At 44.0% G+C, this 23,310-nt stretch overlaps 1 protein-coding gene across 3 annotated transcripts in view; it reads left to right on the top strand.

Moving 5' to 3' along the window:
• Positions 1–18,798, top strand: part of SLCO2B1 (solute carrier organic anion transporter family member 2B1) — a 72,196-nt gene extending 53,398 nt beyond the window's left edge. For all 3 annotated transcript variants that reach the window (XM_053385309.1, XM_053385308.1, XM_053385310.1), the window contains 8 exons: positions 2,070–2,178; positions 7,372–7,536; positions 8,949–9,141; positions 12,351–12,510; positions 13,569–13,738; positions 14,623–14,687; positions 17,151–17,271; positions 17,875–18,798. In XM_053385309.1, the coding sequence (XP_053241284.1) occupies positions 2,070–2,178; positions 7,372–7,536; positions 8,949–9,141; positions 12,351–12,510; positions 13,569–13,738; positions 14,623–14,687; positions 17,151–17,271; positions 17,875–18,019 (1,128 nt within the window). In that variant the 3' untranslated portion in view covers positions 18,020–18,798. The remainder of the gene's footprint in view (positions 1–2,069; positions 2,179–7,371; positions 7,537–8,948; positions 9,142–12,350; positions 12,511–13,568; positions 13,739–14,622; positions 14,688–17,150; positions 17,272–17,874) is intronic.
• Positions 18,799–23,310: the final 4,512 nt, after the last annotated feature.

The following is a 23,310-nucleotide window of genomic DNA, read 5'->3' as shown; positions in this document are numbered from 1 at the left end:
AAAGCTGCTGCTTCATAATACAGTTTTAAGTCCGGCAGGGCAAACCCCCCTCTTTCTTTTGCATCAGTTAATATCTTAAATTTTATTCTGGGCTTTTTGCCCTGCCAGACAAATCTCGATATATCTTTCTGCCACTTCTTGAAACAATCCATTCTGTCCAAATCTGCAATGTTTGAAACAAAAACAGCATTCTTGGCAAAACATTCATCTTAATAACAGCAATTCGGCCTAACAAGGAAAGTCTCAAATTCGACCATATTTCCAAATCTTTCTTAATTTCTGTCCAACATTTCTCATAGTTGTCTTTAAATAAGTTCACATTCTTAGTTGTTAAATTAACCCCTAGATATTTCACTTTATTTGCTACCATTAATCCCGTTTCACTCTGAAACTTCTCTCTTTCCTCCACTGTTAAATTTTTTCCCAGTACCTTTGTTTTTTGTTTATTTAGCTTAAAACCTGCTACTCGACCAAAAACTTGTATTATCTCCAAAACTCTTTTAGTACTAGTGTCTGGCTCTTGCAAAGTTAAAACTAAATCATCTGCAAACGCTCTCAACTTATATTGTTTAGCTCCGACCTGAATCCCTTTTACCAGCTGGTCCCCTCTAATCATATTTAATAACACCTCCAGAACAGATATGAAAAGTAATGGGGATATTGGGCACCCCTGTCGTGTCCCTTTTTCAATAGCAATTTCCTCAGTGACCACATTACTCACAATTAGTTTTGCTTTTTGTTCAGAATAAATTGCACCTATACCATTCTCAAAGCCCTGGCCTGCTTGTTTCCAGAGGGTGATGCTCGGGGAGTGCTCTTCAGCTCCATGGAGCCTTCAGTGTTGAGTTCTTCAGGCCTCAATTTTATCCCCTAGGAGGTTTAACATCTACATAAAACCACGAGGTGGGGTCTTTCAGAGCTTTGGAGTATGTTGTCAGCAATGTGCTGATGACACAACAACTCTACCTCTCCTTTACATCTGCAGGTGGGGCAGTGGATGTGCTGGACTGTTGTCCTGTCTTGCCTCGGTAATGGACTGGATGAAACCCAACAAACTGAAGCTCAGTCCTAAGGGGGCAGTTCCTTAGACTGGATGAATGGGAGGTTACCTGCTCTTGATGGGGTTACCCTTCCTCTGAAGCAGATTTGTACCTTGGGGGTGGGTACTCGTGGATCCCAAGGGAAATACAACGGTCGGTGAGATTGCTGACTTTTTTTTTCTGGATGCCCCCCCCTTTAAATATATCTTTTTTTTGGTCAAATGCGTAAAGCTGAAATTGTACAGGTTAAATGGATGGATGCTGCGGGTTGACTGTGTGCACGTGTGTGTGTGTTATACCCCTGCTGAAAATGTCTATGGAAATCTGTGGGTGGGTTTGGATCAGACTGAAGCAGAATGCAGTTAGCTAATCCAGTGGAAAATGATTTGAATCAGCCAGCTACTAAACTTATCAGATTAGTAGCTGGCTGAAATAATAGTAGCTGGCCTATAATGGAAACCGATAAAATACTAAGTGTGCAGTGGGGTTGCATCGCTCTGCGGAAACAGTGGGTTGCGGTCGTGTGGCAAAGGAGGCGTAGCAAAAAGGGAAACAGCAGTAGGATGCAATTCTGACTGAAGCGGGGGGGGGGGATAAAAAGTGAGGTTGAGTTCATCTGAGTTTGGGAGTGAGATTGACAAAGTGGACTATGGAGAGACCAAAGCCCAGCTTTAAGGACTCCTGGTCTTTTGTGCAGGATTCTCGCTTTGGTGGACTGATCCAGAGGTTTCCCAGGAATATTACTGTTTCTTTATTTATTGCATTTACTGGTATATTACACACACACACACACACCCATTTTCTCCAAGGAGCTCAAGGTGGCATACGTGGTTTATCCCCCTACTCATTTAATCCCCACAAAGTCCCTGTGTTTAGGCTGAGGCAGTAGCTGGCCCAAGGCCACCTGTGAGCTTTATGGCCAAGCAGGGATTTGAAAGCTGCTCTTCCAGGTTCTAGTCTGACGCTCTGACCACACTGACTCATAGCCTTGTGTTTATGTCTAATGCAATGTCACTTGCCCATTTCTAGGAAGAGTCACCCCAGAACAGCCCTTCAGAAGCTCAAAACAACGACTTCCTACCCGAAAAAAGTAAAGAAAAAGAACTGAAAGACTACACTCTGAAACAGTTCATCGGAAGTAAGCTTGTGTTTATTTGCCCATCTAGAAGCCCTGCTCGTCTCTGCATACCCAAGTTATGAAGCCTACACATGTCTTGGTTCACACATTACACAGGCACCCATGTTTCCCCATGTAGGCATGAATCTTTGGGCTATTTGCTCCAGAGTTTGTTGCACACCACAGAGGTTGCTACACTCACTTAATTACTTGAGAGAATTTGCAAAAACAAATAAATCCCAAGTAATATGGCTTTGCATCTTGAAGGACCGAATGCAGTTTTGGAGTAGAACAAGATTATACACAGGCTACCCTAACCCACACAACCTGAACCAACCTGAACCAAGAACTTGTATACTTAAACTGTGTACACATCACCTGCTTAAAATGCAGCTAGATTGTTTATCAGTTTGGATCCAAGTGAGTTTAGTGTGATATTTCATAAAGAAAATATCAAGGATGGATATCGATTGTGGCTAACGTCTTATGTGGAAGGAACAGCATGCAGTTTGCAGCACTAACATATTACTACTAGAGAGAGAGGTAGACAGAGATGGAGAGTCTGTTTGTTGCTGTATAAGTTACACAGAACATGTTAGTGATGTGGCAAGGTTAAATGGGGGCATAGACAGACCAGGGGAAGGCTCAAATGCAATTAACCTGGGTTTGGACTACGTGAGGACAGAGAGATAGTGAGATCTAGGAAATGAAGATGATGGAGAGAGAAAGGAAATGGCAGGAATTAACTGTTCCAGAGAGTGGAGAGAAAAGGGGTAGGTTTCCTACAGTCCCAAGTAAGCAGCCTTAGAACCCTTCCAAGTTGAATCAAAAATCCAAAACTTCATGCCCAATTACCTGGTTTCTGTTTGTTTAATTTGTTTTGTGACAGCAGGGAGCAGTGTCCCCACAGATCTTCATTGCCCATTATGGGCTGGTATAATACCCAAACACTTTTGGCCTTCAGCTTAAAAATGAATAAATTTCTTCCTTTGGCCTTCCAGGTTGCTGTTTCTATACCTCACCTGTTAGTGTGTCTTCTGGTTGCTTCATTTATTTGTCTGTTTGTTTGTTCTTGCACATCAACAATCAGTACTGAGACTAAGTTCACTGTTGTTTTGTTATGTGTGTTGTGTTTGTTATTATATATTTCTTATTTGTCCAAAAAAATTTCAATGGAAATCCATTTCTATTTGTATAAAAGATAGGTTTTCCAGAGAGCACACTAATGTTCCTTTAAGTTTCATGATTAAACTGCTATAACATAGAGAAGAGGCAGAGAGATGGGGAGAGGCAGTAAGGTGAGAGCTGAGGAGGTCTGCTCACATGGCATCCAAGCAGACCATGTTGTTGTTGTAGTAGTAGTTGTTAAACCCTGCCCGTCTGGCTGGGTTTCCCCAGCATATCTAAAAACATAATAAAAGCATCAAACATTAAAAACCTTCTGATACAGGGCTGCCTTCAGTTGTGTAATTCTTTGTCTCCTTGACATCTGAAGGGAGGGCACCACTACTGAGAATGCCTGCTTCTCTCTTCTCTGAAAAAAGAGAAGCAGAGGACAGACTTTTGCAGGGCGTCTTGAGCAGGAATGGATGAATGGCAATTTCAGTTCTCAGTTTCTCATTTTTCCAGTCTGAAGTTCAGTTCTAATTTCTGCAGCAACCTGCAGATTTGTGTTTTTTTTTAAATCTCTTTGAAAACATTTTAGTGTAGAAAACATTTAGGGCAGATTTCTCCTAATAAACACATTTTTGTCTAGTTACAGGTAGATAGCCGTGTTCGTCTGCCGTAGTCAAAACAAAATTAAAAAACGGCTACCTACCTGTAACTAGAACTATGGAAGGCACCACACTGAGCCGCATGAAATGGACCAATAACAAACTTAGTTGGTCTCTAAGGTGCTACTGGAAGGATTTTTTTTTTTTACATTTTTGTCTGTGCTTTTGGCTAATATGCACTTTTCTGCAAGCATTTCCCCTTGCTATAATAATGCATCTCCATGTTATTTTTACGAATGTATGCATTTTATGCACATTTCACCCAATATATGCATTATTGTACATATTATTTGGTTGGGTAATTGATTTTTTTTTAAATGTAAATTTCTAAGGATGGCTGTGGTTTGGTTCATATATTGGTCTGAGAACTGGAAATTACATAGCTTCTCAATGAAATCATAGTATCACAGAAAGTTGGAAGGGACCCCAAGGGTCATCTAGTCCAGCCCCCTGCAATGCAGGAATCTCAGCTACAGCACCCATGACAGCTGGCCATCCAACCTCTACTTAAAAACCTCCCAGGAAGAAGAGTCCACTCTCACTGTCAGAAGGTTCTTTCTGATGCAAATAGAATTAAATTTCTCCTCTATCCCTATTCTTGAGAGGGGGCGGGTCTCCAAGAGAAATGTTGGCTACATTCTGGATCTAGTTACATAAGAATCAGAAAATCTATCCAGGTTACCAAGATCCCATATGGGAGAAGGTAGAGACATTTCCCGGGAAATGTATATTTAGGCTTGATCCCATCACTAGTGAAGTTGCTTTTTTCAGAATTAATAACTGGATCTGCAAACAATAGATAGAGTAAATTTTCTAATTAGGCCAGCATGTAGTAGACACTGTGAACGTTCAGACTTACACTGCTGCTGTGGAAGGAGGTTTGGCTGAAATCACTATGGCCTCCTCCAGTTCCTTCGCAATGGCCCTGCGTCCATTTGCTCAGGGAAAAATAGGTTTGTGGAGAATTCCAACTGAATGGCTCTTCTTGGTAACACCAGGCAGATTTTAACCAGCCACCAGACTACTAATCTGCATCATGATAAAGCGATAAAGGGCCAAAGACGAGCCTATAACTTTCTCCATGATTGCAGGGGAAATTCCAGACACGCTGTAAAACTGCAGCTTTAAAGCTCTGTCGGGATGCAGCGTACTTAAGATTGATTTAGAGATCTGTTATCAGGCAGAGTAATGGGGAACATTCGCTGTCCGGTCCAATAAAGCACTCTCTTTCTCCTCCGGATTAAGCTAAATGCCCTGTTCCTACTTTTAGCCTAGCAAGTTTTATTTCCATCAGATAACAATATGCTTCCAATCTGCCACTGTGCTTCTGGACGGCCAAGAAAATGTTAATCAGCCAGGGAGACAAATTCCAGAGAGAGAGAGAGAGAGAGAGAGAGAGAGAGAGAGAGAGAGAGAGATATCACCCTGCAAAGCATTCTACTGCAATAGAGGAATCCAGCAGCTCCTGTCTTACCACCCAGAGGGAAGGGGGTGCTTTATCAGCTGAACTGCAAAAGACTCTTGGGCTGAGGAGTTGTTGTTGGTTTTTTGTACAGTGGTACCTTGGTTTACGAACTTAATCCGTTCCAGAAGTCCGTTCTTAAACCAAAGTGTTCTTAAACCAAGGTGTACTTTCCCATAGCAGCGGGGGACTCAATTTACAATGGAACACACTCAACAGGAAGCGGAACATGTTCTGCTTCCAAGTCAAAATTCACAAACTAAAACACCTACTTCTGGGTTTGCAGCATTCTTAATCCAAGTTGTTCATAAACTAAGCTGTTCTCAAACCAAGGTACCACTGTATCTTCGTTTTAGATCCTGTTATGATTTACGTGGAAATTGTTCAGTTCAGTTATATATATTTTAATGTTTTGCTTACTGTTTATGACTACTTTTGTTGAAGTTATGTGGGTGTGTTTTTATGTAGTAGGCCGCCTTGAGCATTTGTTTGAGTTGTGGAAAGGCGGCATACAGATAAAATGATGTCTGATGAACTGCCAAGGAACAACATCTTGAACATGGCAGAAGTCTTTGGGGGATGTTGTTGACCGCAAAGTCTGCTCATGTGAGGGGTGGCCTGACTCGTTGGGCCATGCCATCATCCTCTGTGGATCAAGAGTCTCAAGCAGAAATGAGCTGCACAGAACCACTGGCACTACTGTTCTGCCATTGGAATTTTTCCATATAAAGGAAAAAGGAGTAGGGAAAGGGGGTCTCTCTGTGTGACCTGGGCTTCCACCAGCTAGGTTTCAGAGCCTTCCTGGCCCAACCACCAGGGAACTGTTTCCTCTGCAAGCCTTGCAGACCCCCCCCCCCATTTCTTAGTCATCTGACAGCGTAACTTACCACATGTCCTCTGAAATGCAGGTTCCTGAAGGGCACAGTGTCAACTGCCATACAAGCCTCAAACACCTCACTTAGCACTCAGTCGGCTGACTATACTGGCTCCACTGGTCATAGAGTCATAGAATTGTTGAGGTGGAAGGGATCCCCAGGGGTCATCTAGCCCAGCCCCTTACAATGCAGGAATCTCAGCTAAAGCATCCATGACAGATGCCCATCCAACTTCTGCTTCAAAACGTCCAAGGAAGGAGAGTCTGTCACCTCCCGAGGGAGACCGTTCCACTGCCAAACAGCTCTTGCTGTCAGAAATTTCTTCCTAATATTTAGTCAGAAACTCCTTGTTAGTTAAATCCATTGGTTTTGGCCCTCCCTTTTGGAGCAGCAGAAAACAAGCTTGCTCCATCCTCCATGTGACAGCCCTTAAGATATTTGAAGGTGGCTCTCATATCTCAAGTCTCCTCTTTTCCATGCTAAACAGACCCCTTAAGTCCTTTTAAGCCCCAGCTAGTTCTTTAGTCTGAGCAACAGATTTTGTTGGACAGGCTAAACTGCCATTCCTTCCTACATATACATTACATTGCCACCCTGTGTTGGCTGCCGTAAACTACCATACTTGCTGTTGCTGCCGCTTCAAGACAAAAAACAGCCGAGTGGCTCCCAAATTTTTTCACACCACCGCCCACTTGGTTCCATAAACATATACCCAGTTCCCTCTACCCTACCCAATAAAAAACATTATTCAGAAAAAATGGTGTGCACAACCCACAAAGAAGATAATAACACAACAAAATCCAGAATTCCAAACAGTAGTTGCAAATTTATTTAAAGCCCAATTAAAACTATTTAGTTTAACTAATTCAACAAAAATTGATTAACTTGATCCAGTGACACCAGCTTTTCAAAGACTGACACTCATTTATACCTCTGGTGCCCCCTTGCCACTTACCACCCCTTAGGTATTCCCACTGCCCCCCAGGAGCAGAAGCACCCACTTTGAGAAAGACCTACTTAGTCTGTAGCAGCAAGAAACAGCAACAAAATAATGCCTATTCTTATTATTAATTATAATTTGCTACTCTTTCTTCTGTTGCAGTGTTTCCTGTGGTTTTCATGAGGCTGATGAAGAACCCCATCTTGGTTGTGGTCATCTTGGCTATGGTCAATCTCTCTGGCATGATTGCTGGCATAGCAACCTTCATGGCCAAACTGTTGGAGAGGCAGTTCTCCCTGTCAGCATCTGTTGCCAACATGATCCTAGGTGTGTGCTACTTCCTTGTTTCCAGATCACAAGACCTCAAGGTCATTTAGATCCCATTCCTGTCGCGTTTAGTAAGGGGCAGTGTTGTGCCAAATTTTGGCAGCGTTCAATTTTTTCAGGGCAAAAAACATGAGTGGTATCCAGCTAAGTTTTACTCTGGGTAAACCCACTGAAATCAATGGAGAAAACAATGCACCATGTTATCCCTACATCTCTTTGTCAAGAGATGGGAGGGGATTGCCCTCTGCATCAGGTGGTGTGATGGGATGGTGAGCTGCTTGTGCGTAAAATCCTAGTCCCTCAGAGTTTGGCTAAGTCCACAAACCTCTGTCTGTGACGGAGCTCCTTAAGCATGGCTCCATCAGTCGCTCGTTGAATCGGACAGTGGGCGTTTACGGAACTTCTTCCAGCATAAAAGCTCCTTAACGGAAACGCGTCTTCTGGACTCTCGGCGTGACAGTTTCCGGCGAGGAGTGGATGTCCCTACAGGAGGTCTTGAAACCTCCCCACTGTTCTCGCTTGAAGTGTCTCTGAGCCCTCCCTCCGACTCACTTTCCCTTGGAACTCCACTTCTCCCCCTGCTGGTCCCCTCCTCAGCTGAATGGTCTCTCTCACCCTCCGTGAGCCCTTTCACCTCCTGCGTCTCAGATGGCAGTTCCCTGACAGGTGGTGAGCAGTCTTTAGGCTTTTGTTGTAGGGTGTACTTTGGGAATCTAATGGATTCCCAAGAGCCCAGAGGAAAGCAGGGTTGGGCATCTGAGTCTGAGTGTATACTCAGTCCAGGAATTTGCTTTTCAGTACCAGGCCTGAGCTTTTGACACAAAAAGAACTCCTGGTTTCCTCCCACCCAGATTTCTTTCAGTAGTTCAATGTGGGCGCAAGAGCTTTTTCACGGTCACTGTTCTTAAACAACTGGGAATCAGAAACCGTTGTTAATCTGTTGTTGGTTGTACGTGGAATGCCTGCTCTAAAATGGCAAATGCATGCCCAATAGAAGTGCAGGAATGTGGATGCAACTGTACAGGCCAACCCCACCCCCATTTACAAGGGGGTTACGTCCGAGGCACCGTGCACATCGGTGAAATCACGTATATTTGAAGCACCGTTAGGAAAAACTGCAAACACCCACCCCCGCCCAGTTCCACCCCTTTTTAAAGAAGCTACTTTAAAATAAGCAGGCTGTGGGCAGGGAAAGGTCGTTCTGCTGGTGGATCTCTGCATTCTTTATATATCTAACAAAATCCACATACCACTTGATTGTAACAAAGCCCCTGCAGTTTAAAGAAGGAACAGGCAGGGTTATCGTTGCTTTTTAAAAATGTATTTTGTGTTCTGATTTTGTAGTTTTATGTTGCGATCTTCGTGTGAAGGTTGGTATACAAATTTAACAAATCATCACCACCATCCCACAGGAGCTGTCAACATCCCGAGTGGCATGTTCGGAATCGCCCTTGGAGGTGCCATCATAAGGAACTGCCGCCTCTCCCTCACCCAGATCGCCCTGATGAGCGTAATCAGCATGGGTCTCTGTACCATCTGTGACGTGCCGCTCTTCTTCTTGGGCTGCCAGACGCAGACGGTGGCGGGACTTGACCTTTCTGGAAGGTAATAATAATAATAATAATAAATTTTATTTATATCCTGTCCTCCCCAGCCGAAGCCGGGCTCAGGGCGGCTAACAACAATAAAACAATACAAAAGTACAACACAAACAACACTCTAAAATCATTCATTATAAAATTAGGTACACAAGCATGCCTGTTTAAAGGAAGATGTGGGGAAGTTATCCAGTTTAAGGCCATAGAAGTGTAGGTTTGAAGAAAAATGAAAGTCTTTAACTGTAGGGATTTTCAGTTGACATGCCTCGATTCCTTGATCCTTCCTTAAGTCTTCCTTTTTTCTTTGGCACTCCCTCCTCTTTGCTCTGCAGGAAACCCATTTTCTGTCTACACCTTGTTATAGGAAAATCCTTGGGCTCACTTGCATTGCCAAACAAAGACACCAGCTAGGAATATAGGAGCAAAACAGCAGCCTGTAGGACGGATCTTTATTTAGAAGACTGTTGCAGGACTTTCAGCCACCACATGGAAAAAGCAGGAAGAAGCCCCGAACAAAGGATGGCTCCCTTTTTTATAAGTTTCCCTTTTTACCCACAACACCCTTAGTGAAGCATCATACATACATCATATATACATCACAGCTATTTCATAACCTGGGAGGGGTCTTCTGGCAGAAACCTGAGCATCAGGTTTGCCCCTGTCCGTACCTTGTTTTTTTTTTTTTTAATAAAATTTTTATTGGTTTTTCAACATATAATATAAAACAATACAAAAAAAACACTAACAAACAAACATATAAACATGTATAATTTCATAAATTTTTTCATATACCCAATTTCAGCGACTTCCCCATGCCTCCCTTTTCTGCATCCCTGTTTTAAATTTTTTCAGCAACCCCTGGTCTGAATTACTTATTAATTCCCTTCTTTAACCCTTTTCTTTCCTCTTGTCCAATGCCCCTGTCCGTACCTTGACCTCCACTTCACACCGATTAAGTACAGTAGTACCTGGGTTCTCAAACTTAATCCATTCTGGAAGTCCGTTCCAAAACCAAAGCTTTCCAAAACCAAAGTCCGCTTTCCCATAGAAAGTAATGCAAAATGGATTAATCTGTTCCAGACTTTTAATAACAACCCCTAAAACAGCAGTTAAACTATCTTACGAGACCATTGATCCATAAAATGAAAGCAATAAACAATGTACTGCAGTCACACAATCAATCAGTGGATCAATCAATAGTTGAACTGGGTTCCACACAATCACAAAAACAAAACAAAAAGAGCGGCAAAAATGAAACTGCAAAATAAATAGCAAAAACAGACAGACCTCAGCATAACTCTCAAAATGGAAGTGTGGCACTCAAATCGGAGCACATTTGGCTTCCCAAAGAAGTTCGCAAACTGGAACACTTACTTCCGGGTTTGCAGATATTCTACAGAGCTGCTCTCCGTGTCGTTTATGCTCTGCTATACTCTGCTATACTCTGCTGTGCTACGACTGTCTTCTTGTGGGAGTGAATCCGGTGCTCACAACACTAAGCTGTGAGTCCATAGCACTTTGACCTGTTCCTGTGCAGAAGGTGGTCTCTGGAAGTGCTACCCAGCTCGCCTAGCCCAGTCGGGGCTGAAGTGTATGAGTCGAGTTGATGGCACTGGCTCAAGGGCGATGCTGACATGTACATGGCCAAGTTAACCACACCTCTTTTGTCTTGACCAAGATCCTAACCAACTGATGTTAGGATGGCTACTGTCTGGCACTCAGAGCCAGGATGCCAGCAATTATCTCCCATGCAACAGGTTGCTGGGTACGTGATCTTGGGCTTCAGGGATTATGGCTGCCCACTTCCCAGACTCCCTCCTTGGTAGTCATTCATTTCCTGAACAGAACAAAGTTGGAATGGCACAAATCCGATATTGGAGTGATTTTATACGACTTTCTAAAGTTTTCCCATTCAGCCAATACATAGATACATTTATCAGTGAACTGTTATATTTGGTATTGTGCAGCGGAGACCCCTTTGAATAGAGATGGGGGCGGGGACTGTGTGATGAAGTGTTTTGTGGGAACATTTGCGGGCGTGATTGTGTTGATTTTGGTAGTGGGGGTATGTATGATGTCTGCTGGAGGGGCAACCCCCCCCCCACCTTTCTCCAAATTCTGGTAACAACCTTGCGTAGCTTCTTCCATCTTGCATTCCCATCTACTCCTCCTCTCATGCTTCTCCATACTACCTCTGATTTCTGCCATTTCTCATCAACCCCTCTTGCTTTTCTCAACACTGACCCATTCCTAAGTTTGCGTGGGTTTGGGAGTTGTTGGTATATGGGATCTAGTCCCAAGATGCTCTATAATAGGCATGGGGCCTGTGGGTGAATGTGCAGGCTTTTCTTGGCCTTCTGTCACATCTTTTGCACATCCCTCTTTTGCACACCCCTCTTCTGCCTCTATCCACTCCCACCACGGATAGGAAGCCCCCAGAAGGGGTTGCCTCTGAGGGGATGTGGCATTTGGACTGAAGAAGGTTCCCCAACATTGCTTTAAAGATACTATGATTAATTAGATTTATCAGTTGTTGTCACAGAGGTAGTGAAGGGGAAGAGGGTGGGGGAAGAGAGAGAACCAGGAACTAAGCTTAGCAAAAATGCAAGGCCACCAGAGCAGCAAATTTAGGAATTAAAGGGTGTCTGCAGTATGGAGAAAGTCAGGGCAGAAGAAGAAGACTGGAAATGAAAAGGTCCTCTAGAGCCACAGCTCAAGCAACAAGGTCGGCTCATAAAGCAAGCTAGGAATATGGAGCCAGGCCAGATCGAGAAGGTTCTAGCCTGAGGGGCTGCATTTACGCCTCTCAGCACATGTTGCAGTGCTCAGCAGTTCCGGGCACTGGGATGCCGCCCGCTGTGACACGTGTAAGCATCACATACGAAGACTCTGTCATGGATGCTTTAGTTGAGATTCCAGCATTGCAGGGGGTTGGGCTAGATGACCCAACTCTCTGATTCTGGAAGGAAGGAAGGAAGGAAGGAAGGAAGGAAGGAAGGAAGGAAGGAAGGAAAGCCTTTTGTATTCAGATGTATTTCATGTGCAAAGGCAAGCCGATTTAATCAAGTAAAACTCATACGACCAGTTGACTATGGTGTCTTGTACTGAATGACAGCCCCAATAAATATTTGCATAAGCCTTTGCGCAAGCGCATGCAAAAAGGTCCCAGGGCCATGATGCTCTTGGTGACCTAATTCTGTGCTCTTCCTTCTGCAGTTCTGGAATTGAGGAACTTGTTTTCGATTGTAACCACAAGTGCAAATGCTCCCCGTCAGCCTATAACCCTGTGTGCGGTGCGAATGGTATTGAATACATCTCCCCTTGCTACGCTGGCTGCACGGGGCTAAATATCGAATCCGAAACACAGAAAGTTCTGGTGAGTATAGATTCTTCTAGATCTTCATAAAGAAGCCTGCAAGAGGAAAGTGGTCAGGAAAGTGGTGGGCTTGGAGTGGAGAAGCATCAGGTGGGAGGTGTCCCTACCTCTTCCGTGCCTCTGCTGCAAATTGCCCTCTTTTGTTTTGTCATCCAGAGTCCGCTACACGCTCTTGCCTGCCACACATAGTTAGGCCTTAAGGAACCACACTCAGTCCCCCCACTTACAGGATATCGGGTCAGTATCCCTCAGGCAGGCTTGAAAATGGGCACTGCTAATGTGAAATACACAGGAGCCCCATGCTGGGCGAAAGATTCCTGCATTGCAGAGGGTTGAGCTGGATGACCCTTGGGGTCCCTTCCAACTCTACACCAGCCATTAACTGCAAAGGAGATGAATTTATTTGTTCCTATCTATCTACCTCAGGCTATGCTCTATCTTTGTCACCAAACTCTGAGTATAAATTGCACACTGTATTAATTGATATTGTTTTTAACATTAGTGACCATGTGATGATTTTAGCTTATGAATTTTATTGTTTAATGTTTTTATTTGTACATTGGGGTACTTTTATAGCTTTGTTTAGAGTACGTAATGTTTTAATAATATAAATGTTTTAAGTCTTTTTTTTACCAATTCAGTATATTTTCTTTTAATTGTCAAATAATTCTGTGTACATTGCGGCAGCCTTTGGCTATGTGCAATAAAACTGACTGAGACTGAGACCTTGGGCTAGTCATACTTCTGTGAAGTCTCTCAGCCCCGCTCACCTCACAGGGGGTTTGTTGTGGGGGAGGAAGGGAAAGGAGATTGTGAGCCGCTTTGAGACTCCTTTGGGTAGTGATAAAGCGGGATATCAAATCCAAACTCCTCCTCCTCTTCTCCTTCTTCTTCATCGTCTGTGATTCACGCTTTTAGATTAATGGGTGCTCCTTCTTCAAGATGGGGGAATGGCAATGGGGAGAAGGGAAGGAGGAGATCAGTCTTAACCTTTCCTCCCACCTGCCCCTGGTACTGTTGCCGTTGTTCCTTCTCTGACTTCCTGCCCCTTCCCTCAGAACTACACCAGTTGCAACTGCATTGTTGTCGACGGCGGCTATGGATATGCTACACCTGGGAGCTGCAGCTTCCACTGTTCCAAATTCCTGATGCCTTTTGTGACCATCGCCTCCTTGTCCACCTTCCTGGGGAGCCTCGCACACACGCCGGGCTTCGTGCTTGTTCTGAGGTACTTCGTGACATTTTAAAAGTGCTTCCTAGGAACATTTGAGCAGTGGCATTTCTCTGTCAAGGAATCTAGATCAGATGCGTTTGTGGGCTCTGCTGTATTTGAATGCCTGTCCTTCACAAAGGGGAGGGAAGAGATGGCTCATTAAAAAAAACAACCAACAGTTTATGCCCAGTTGTTTATTGATTAGTGTTCACTGGGAATTACATGGCACTTCACCGACAGACTCCTAGCCCCCAAAGAGCCTATAGTCTAAACTTTGACAATGGAAGAAATGGCAGCTATGGGGCAGGAATGGGAAAGGCAAAGGAAGCAAAAATATGAATATGAACAAATGCAGCTAAATGCTCTCTCTTGAGCTTAGTTCAGTGGGAGTAAGGAATAAGGGCATAAGCCTCCTGTGAAAAGTGAGTTTCAGGGGGGATTTTAAGGGACAGAGCGAGAAGGAAGTGCCACCACAAAGTGTTTCGAAAAGAAGTTCCAGGCATTAGGAGCAGCAAGGGAAAGAGAACAGAATCTCTTCTGAAAAATACACCTCATGTGCAGAAAGCTGGAACAAGGGCTGGAAGGATCTGTCCATTTCAATTCTCTTAGTTGATTCCCCCCCCCCAACTTCCAATCTTAAATTCAGTTTTCCAGATTTCTGCAGCAATTTGCATATATATGGTTATTAACCCTCATGAAAATTTACCCACGTTCTGTTGTGGATTTCTCCCAATAAGCACATTTTTGCATGCAGTTTCAACTAATGTGCACATTTTTGCAAGCAGTTGTTTTCTAGCGTAGCAGCAGATCACCTAGCCTGAAGAGTCCCCAAGGGCTCACAGCCTTCTGCAGAGATGCCCCTTGGGCGCCCACCAATCCCTTTTGGCTTTCTCTTTCAGAAACGTTGACCCTGAAGACAAGTCTTTTGCCATAGGAATACAGTTCCTCATGCAGAGAGTTCTAGGTAAGTCAGAGGCAAGTGGTGCGTGTGTGTTTGGGGCACAGTCAGTTTGCTGTTTGGTGGTGAATTTCGCATCCTGAAAAGGAAATTTCCAGCCTTGGTGGTTGTACAGAAAACTTGAACACTTGTTGAGTGTGCAGGGTGAAATCTCAGAAGCCAGAGCATTCCTTGTTTTCTGTGCATTTTAACTTGTGGACACATGCAAGAAGCATTTACAGATTTGACTGGTGTCCAATAGGCCCCAATAAATTCATAGTCAAAGCGCACACACACTATACTGAATAATTATTCCAAATTTAAGATACAACATAAGTTTTTTATAGTACAGGTGTGCAATTATGCAGGGGTGATAATGTAATGACCCCCCCAAACAATATTACCATATTTTTCCATCTATAAGACGCCCCCATGTATAAGACAACCCCTATTTTGGGGGACTCCAATTTAAGAAAATGGGGGAGATGGCCCCTGTGTATAAGATGCCCCCACATTTTGGACATTATTTTTTAGGGGGAAAACCTAGTCTTATACACAAAAAAAATACAGTAATTCCTATTGTGCTTGGCAGACCCCTGCTTACTAATGCAATGTTTTTCTTCAACTCAAACCCTTCTTGAGAAAAAGAACCAAAATACAGTGGTACCTCTGGATGCGAACGGGATCCGTTCTAGAGCCCCGTTCGCATCATGAGGTGAATGCAGTCTGCGCATGCGCGGTTCACTGTTTCTGTGCATGCGCGTGACATCATTTTGAGTGTCTGTGCATGTGCGAGCAGCGAAACCCGGAAGTAACATGCTCCGTTACTTCCAGGTCGCCGCAGAGCGCAACCCAAAAATCCTTAACCTGAAGCTACTTCAACCGGAGGTATGACTGTATATGAAATAGCTAACACCGCCTTATTTTATCTGTCACATCAACATAAAGTAGGTGTTGTTGTTTTGTTTTAAAATCAAACATATGCTATCATCAGTTTTCTTAATGACAAATAAATCATAGTAAATACACACACACAATTCATGAGATTATAATATATGTAATCAATAATAATATAGAAATGTCCATCTAATTCTTAATTATAAAAAAGATAAAAATAGGGGGGAAATAGGTGGTAAAATTTAAAAAATGAGTAGAAAGAGAAAATGTAAACCTTAAAAGCAATCATAATCACATTTCATAAAATTGAGAATTATAATAACTGCCACCTGCTTACTACCCCAAAGTTATCTAAGTTGTGTCCAGTCCTGTTCAGATCTGTTTACCCTCTTTTTTTGCTTGTGGAACTGAAAGAAACACAAGTAATTTTACTCAAAACAGCCATTTCCCACAATTTGATGTGACATTCCGTCAAATGGGGGCATTTCCTTTCTCCAACAATATTTTGCATATGGAATTGGTGCTATCACTATCATCTGAAATAACAAATTTCCCTCTTCATTGGGTGTTGCACTTTTCAACTACATAAACAGAAATATTCAGAAGTCTTTCTGAACCTGGCGTTTCAAAACAGATCTTGTATTGGTTGTTGTTTCTTGCCAGTTTCTTTTCGCTTCGAGGCAGTTCCACCAACTGTGTCTAAAATCACTTCTGGTTGCACCTCATCCCCAAATGTGGAGATATAGCTATTGCACTGTTAAAGGAAAGTGTTAACCATGTTGGGATCATTTGGCTCCCACCAGTACCTGGGATAGGTGGTTGTCCCCCTGCCACACGTACATTTCCATTGCAATTTAACTTACCCCAGTGCCTTTTACTGAGCCCCTCAAATTAAAGACACACACATACAACCAAATAATTTTTATTTTTATTTTTTTTAAAAAGACACACATGGAGGGACAGGGGACCTGAAATACAATCATTGCTCTTACTACAATGGAATACAGTAAACATGCAGTGGCGTAGCTATGGGGTGGAGGCATATGTCTCTCCTATCTAGATCAGCCAGTAACAAACTGAGCTGAAACTGCTCTTTCCATTAGTAGTAGTAGTAGTAGTAGTAATAATAATAATAATAATAATAATAATAATAATAATAATAATAATTTATTATTTATACCCCGCCCATCTGGCTGGGTTTCCCCAGCCACTCTGGGAGGCTTCCAACAAAATATTAAAAACAATACAGCGTTGCAGGCATATGTAATAATGAAGTGCCTTCCTTATTCAGGCTGCTCCAAAAGAGGATGCCAGTGATTGGGGCCCCATGCATCGTGTGGTACAGTGACTCTCTTCTGCCTTGCAATGAAACTGCATGGCTATTTCCCTATTCCTTACTGCGAGGCCAGCAAGCACTTTGCAAGATGCTTGGGTGACTTCAACGCAGTGCTTCTCTAACCCCTTTCAGTTCTCCAAAACATGCAAAATGGCCAAGTGGTCCAGGCTGAAATCTGGCGATATCAGGGCTGCTGTTGGAAAGGTCTGGGGGAGGCCAGCTCTTATGTGGCATGAACTTCTTGCTTGCTTTTCTAGCCTGGTTGCCTGCCCCTGTGGTGTATGGTAGCCTCATTGACACAGCCTGCGTCCTGTGGCAATACAAGTGCCAAAAGAGAACAGCCTGCAGATACTATAACAATGTATTATTCCGGCACAGGTAAGCCTCCTACTGAGCCCCTCTCTTTGTCCCCATAACAGGTCACTAATTTGGCGTGTGTGTGTGTGTGTGTTTGTGGCATCAATACCATCTACAGACAAGGGTCAGGTTGAAAGGCAACAGCAAAAGATGGAGTTTGCTTATTTTAAAGAATGCATACCCTGCCCCTCATTGCAACTGATCTCATGGCACAGCAATTTTAAAATACAGAGAAGTGAAAACAAGACAAAGCAAAATAGATGTAAAGTCCCACAAGACTGGCCATCTGTTCAGGTGGCCAGGTGCATAACACTTGCCCTTCAACTGCTTTTGGCTTTACTGAGTTTCCTCCTTCTGTGCAGGCCATGTCTTCAGATAACGATGACTTTCAGAAGTTTCCTCTAGGTCAGAAGATAGGGTTAGTTGTATGAATCTTAATTTTAGCCACAGTAGTCCTTTCAAGCCCAAGGCAGGGCATGTGGCAGAATCTGGATTCCTGGGGAGTGGAGAAGAAGGCCTGGCATCCATTTTAAAATGGAAGGCTGGCTAGGCAGGCAGGTAGATGCTGCACTGTGGTCCCTTTGACCTCACTGATTTCTTCCTTTTAATTTTTTGGGCCCTCAGGTTTGTTGGCCTTCAGATTTTTTTGGAAGCAAGCTGCTTTTCGTTGCTTTGCATTCTATACTTCATGTTAAAAAAGAAGGAGAGTGGAGCCCGCAGAGAATCTGGCACCAGCCCTCCGTCTGTGCTCCAGGAGTCAGCTGCTTGACCAATGCACCAGAACCAATTTCTATTCCACCAAAAGAAGAGGCCGAGCTGCAGAGGTTAAGCTTGAGTCCCAGCTGCTATGTGAACAGAACGAGACTGAAGACAGAGGAGACTTCCTCGTGCTATGTTTTGGCACTTTTATCCGTTCCTCCTTTTGTACATACAACTTGGTGTTAGCTGCTCAAGTGCCATTTGGCAAAGGGCAAGATATAAATATTATACATAAACATATAACCCACCTGTCAGTAATAATAGGATCCCCAAGCTGATCATTAGACGCTGCATACCACCTTGGGTGCAACGTCTTATATTTCCTTCCTGGAGAGAGGCCTGTGGTTGTGGTTTGCTGGTTCAAGATGAAGAGCAGTGGGAAATTGGGCAACGGCACCAACAAGAGGAGGCTGCCTTTGTCTGCTACAGAGAGAAGGAGAATCCTCATGGTTGAACCCTTCTTATCCTCATGGAGGAAGCAGCGACGCCCTACAATTTCATCACGATATCCCCTTTACATATAGTAACAGCACAGGGAAGTGGCACCTTAACGTGCCCATTTTACGGACAGAGAACTGAGATAACGACCTCGTCCAAGAGAGTCGGGTGGACTGGCTGTTCTAAAGCCCGATGCTGTCACTACTGGATTACATGGACTCTCAAAGAAGAGAACCAGTAAGGGCTGGAATAATTCCTTCCAGGAGTAATCGCTTTTGTATAAAAGAAAGCTTACACTGACAATAATATATCCTGTGGCATTGTGCGTTTATTAAAAGTTTGTGTCAGTTACACTGGGGCAAGTTAGTCTGACTCCAGGGGAAGTGTTGTTTGGAACATGTCATGTTATGGGGAGTCTACAGAAGTCATCACACTTTGTCCACGATTGGGTCAGGAAAGTGCAGGAACGGGTATGGGGTGCTTCGTTCAACTTCTGGAGAATCTCAGCTGTCCTTTCAAAAAATAAAAGCGAGCCTTGGAAGTGTGTGGGTCGAGGGATGGTCAGAAGCTGGGGTTTGGGGGTAGGCATATGAAGCTGCCTTCTCTTGAGTCAGCCCAGTGAGGTCTCTCCTGGCTCTTAGCCGCTGATCAGGTATCTCAATCCTGCAATCCTTTTGAGTCAAAATCCTGGGGAGTGAGCTGGGGAATTCTGAGTGCAAAACCAGTGCTCTGTCAGTGAGCCGTCACCTCTCCAGATTAGGGAGTAAGGATGGGAGAGAGATGTGCTAGTAGGCAAGCCTACCCGATCCATATCTCCCAAACCAATAAGCGAACTGAAACACCTAACCTTCAAAGTTCAAACTTCTCCAAATTTGGAGGCACAGTTCTCCAAACATAAGGTATATAAAAATGCATATCTTGATGAAAACATGGTTTTCTTTAAGTTCTGTCCAGCGGCCCTTCCTCCCAGAGGACCTCAGGGCAGCAAACAACAAGTGATTCAAACATATTAAAACAATTCCAGTACAGATGCAACCTGGGAAAGATCTTGACTTCAACAGCTTGGTGGAAGGCTTTAGCAGGTGCTGAAAAGACTACAGAGTCTGTGCCTGACTAATATTCAGGGGGAGGGAATTACAAAGGGTCAGTGCCCCCACACTAAAGACCTGATTCCTATCTCATAGGAACTGGACCGCCTGATAAGGTAGTATCTGAAGGAGTCTCTCACCTGCAGGGGGCAGCGATCCATTGAGTATATAAGGGGGTGGGTGGTCTTTCAGGTCTTCTAGTCCCCAGCTGTTTTAGGGCTTTATACACACCAAAACCAGCACCTTCAACTTAGCCTGAATTTTGTATTGATAAGAAATACACTGGAAAACAATAAGGAAGAACTTGCAGCGCTCAGTTTATAACATAGGACACGACTTTATAATGTGATCATGGGGCATCGAGAAAGTAAAACAAGGCAGCTACATAAGAACAGGAATCATTCTCAAAATATAATTATAAACGAGCCTTTTACATATGTACCTTAAGTCAGGTGTGCCAATTGTGGGGGGAGCAGATGCACCCCCCAAAAAATTCAGTGAAGGGACTGGGAGTCCTCAAAGTTCTGTGGCAGCCATGCATGCACATCGCAGGGCATGTTTGCGTCACAGGTTCAAGCTGCACATATACAAAGTCACTGAGAGGTGTGAGCTTACTTTTGCTGGGTAATCGCATTTACCGTACTTTTCTGTCTATAAGACCCCCCATCTATAAGACGCCCCCTATTTAAAATTTAAGAAAATGGGGGGGGGGAGATGGTTCAGAGTGGTTGAGCTTTTTTTTGTAGAGGATTGCCCGGAGTTTTACAGCTTTTGGGGGGAGGGAATTGCCACAAATTGCTCACATGCACCATCAACGCTGACAATCACCAGCAGCATACAACTGCCCACTTGCCAGAGCGACAACCAACCGCAAACAGACCCTTCCCCAGCAAAAAAAAAAAAATCTTACCTGTCCACTGGCAGCGGCAGCCAATCAACAGCAGTGTTTGCTGCAGAAGCCAATCACCAACCCAATTAGAGAAGCAGCGGCCAATCCAAAGCAGCCCTTATAGCAGCCAACAATCATCGCTGACAAGCTCCTGCTTGCAGCTGCAGCCAATCACCCGTCCACCCCATTCACTATCCATGTATAAGACGAGGCAAGTTTTTGAACATAATTTTAGAGTAAAAAAAACCCTTGTCTTGTACACGGAAAAGGTACGGTATATTAGGGCTAACTTGGGACAAACAAATGCTCATCTCATCAATGCAAAGAAGCCTTGCTCTTTTCTGATCTTGCATATTTGTCAGATTGAAAATCTCTGTTCACAACAATATGTCATGGAGAACGGTAAAGGTAAAGGTACCCCTGCCCATACGGACCAGTCGTGTCCGACTCTGGGGTTGCGCGCCCATCTCGCTTAAGAGGCCAGGGGCCAGCGCTGTCCGAAGACACTTCCGGGTCACGTGGCCAGCGTGACAAGCTGCATCTGGCGAGCCAGCGCAGCACATGGAAACGCCGTTTACCTTCCCGCTGGTAAGCGGTCCCTATTTATCTACTTGCACCCGGGGGTGCTTTTGAACTGCTAGGTTGGCAGGCGCTGGGACCGAGCAATGGGAGCACACCCCGCCGCGGGGGTTCGAACCGCCGACCTGACGATCGGCAAGTCCTAGGCGCTGAGGTTTTACCCACAGCACCACCCGCGTCCCTCATGGAGAACGGTAGAAGAATATAAAAGTGTTCTTGAAGAGAGGCATGGATTCTGTTTCTGGGTGAACATCCAAACAAATTTACTATACTATGCTGAAATGTTTAAATGTTTCTTTGACTGTCCTTGAAACTTCCTGCCACCCTTGTCATGCTCTCCTGCCACACCAGTGTGGCCTGCCACACCCTTGGAGAACCACTGGAATAAGGTAAGCTCCTATTTATTCCTGCACCACAGGGGGTTGGACTTGACCCTTGGGGTCCCTTCCAACTCTGCAATTCAATTACTCTGTTTTGCATGCAGAAGGTCTCAATTTCTGTCCTTTTCACCTCCATGTTATAAAGGTCCAGGTTGTCGCCAATGATCTGGAAGACCCTCTCCCTGAGAAACAGAGGACCACTCTGCATAAAGTGGAAAATGCCTGGCTAGAACAGAGACTGTGTGACTCTGGTGCAAGGGCTAAGCTTAGGCCCCCTCAAAAACCCACCAGGTAACTCCTGGTTAAATGCTGGAGCTCAAATCCATCAGGGAGCAAGAAGAAGCTTCAGGCAGGAGACAGTCGGCTAGGCATGGGCTGAATATTGTATTGAATTGCGCAGCTGTTCTTTAGTCCTGGCGATTGCAGGAAATGAGCAGGAAATGAGCCTACCTGCATTGTCTGCAAATATTCCATGCCCCCTCCCCAAAAGTAAGAGGCATCTTTTGCAATAATTTTGCTGCAGTCTGCATGATGCAATGATAAAAAGCCGGACCAATTACCCACCTCAAAATTGGGAAACTCATTTCTGACAAGGAAAGGCTGGAGTAATTTGCTAGCCATTCAAGCCAGAACAATGGGCAATCTCACTAGGCCTTGTGAAGGGGAATAATTGTGTGTGTGTGCATGTGTGTGTGTGTTGCCAGTCACAATCATGGCCTTTCTGGCTTCAGAGGCTGCTGTGCTGGGTTGGAGAAATGGGTGTGATTAAGGAAACCAGATGCATTTGGGAGGGGGCAGGGGAGCTGGTTTCACTTCCTGAGATTGCGGAAGAGAGAATTTTGGGGACTGCCAGGACTCATCTACACAGCTGCAAATAAAACATTTTAAATGTGTTCTAAAGTGCAATATACAGATGAGACACTAGATGGCGACAGTGAGCTACGCAAAATTTGATATATTTTTCAAAACGTTTTTTAATAAAAGCTTTTTCACAACGTTTTTTATATCTGTGTAGATTCCACCCCAGTCTGATCCCTGCTGCAGCACTACAGCATGAAACATTTCAATGAGGGGAGATTTTGACACAGGTTGCATTTAAAGATCAACTTACCTAATTTGCAATTCCTGAAAAAATATGCAAACTGAAACAGAGCTGCTGATTGAACGCCACACTTCTCTGAATTTTGCAGTGCAGTTCTCTAGCTAACTAATATGTGCAAAAATGGAAACAATAGAAAGTGTGCATGCAAAAAAATGAAAATACTTGTGAAAAGCACATCCAAAAATCCATGATGTGTGGGAAAACTGCTTTATACAACAGCAAGAAAAGACAGGAAGTTTAACTTAGTTTCAAAATGGTGAATACTTCAAAATTATTTGAATAGAAACACAAAGATGGCTTGCTAAAGCCATGCGGTCTAAGCTTGGAGCATCCAGCTTAGACCTCCCTGGTAGTAGTGTTCATATGGTGGAAAAAGAGAGAGCAAAAAGTTTGGTAACCCTTCCTCCCAAGGTGAGGGGGTTTGAATTAGCAAAACATGATGGGACAGCTTACTCTATGATCTTAACCCCTTCATGTATTAACTAGAGTTAAGCATGCAGGTTATATGAGGCTGGATTCATCCTTCAAATAAAGCAATCTCAAGATAATTGGGGATGTTACTGTACCAAGATTATTTTTTGCATGGCGTTCCACAGCTTCGCATGTGTACATCTGTTGAGAAACTGCACAAAATGAACCTTGTGGCAGATATCCCCGCAGACTTAACATATATTCTTTTATGTGCTGCTTTATCCCTAAGCAAGGAATGCGGGTGGCGCTGTGGGTTAAACCACAGAGCCTAGGAATTGCCGATCAGAAGGTCAGCGGTTCGAATCCCTGCAACGGGGTGAGCTCCTGTTGCTCGGTCCCTGCTCCTGCCAACCT

The sequence above is a fragment of the Podarcis raffonei genome, chromosome 4 (assembly GCF_027172205.1).
Source record: "Podarcis raffonei isolate rPodRaf1 chromosome 4, rPodRaf1.pri, whole genome shotgun sequence".
NCBI classification, from domain to species: domain Eukaryota; kingdom Metazoa; phylum Chordata; class Lepidosauria; order Squamata; family Lacertidae; genus Podarcis; species Podarcis raffonei.
This window is presented reverse-complemented; position numbering and strand designations above follow the sequence as displayed.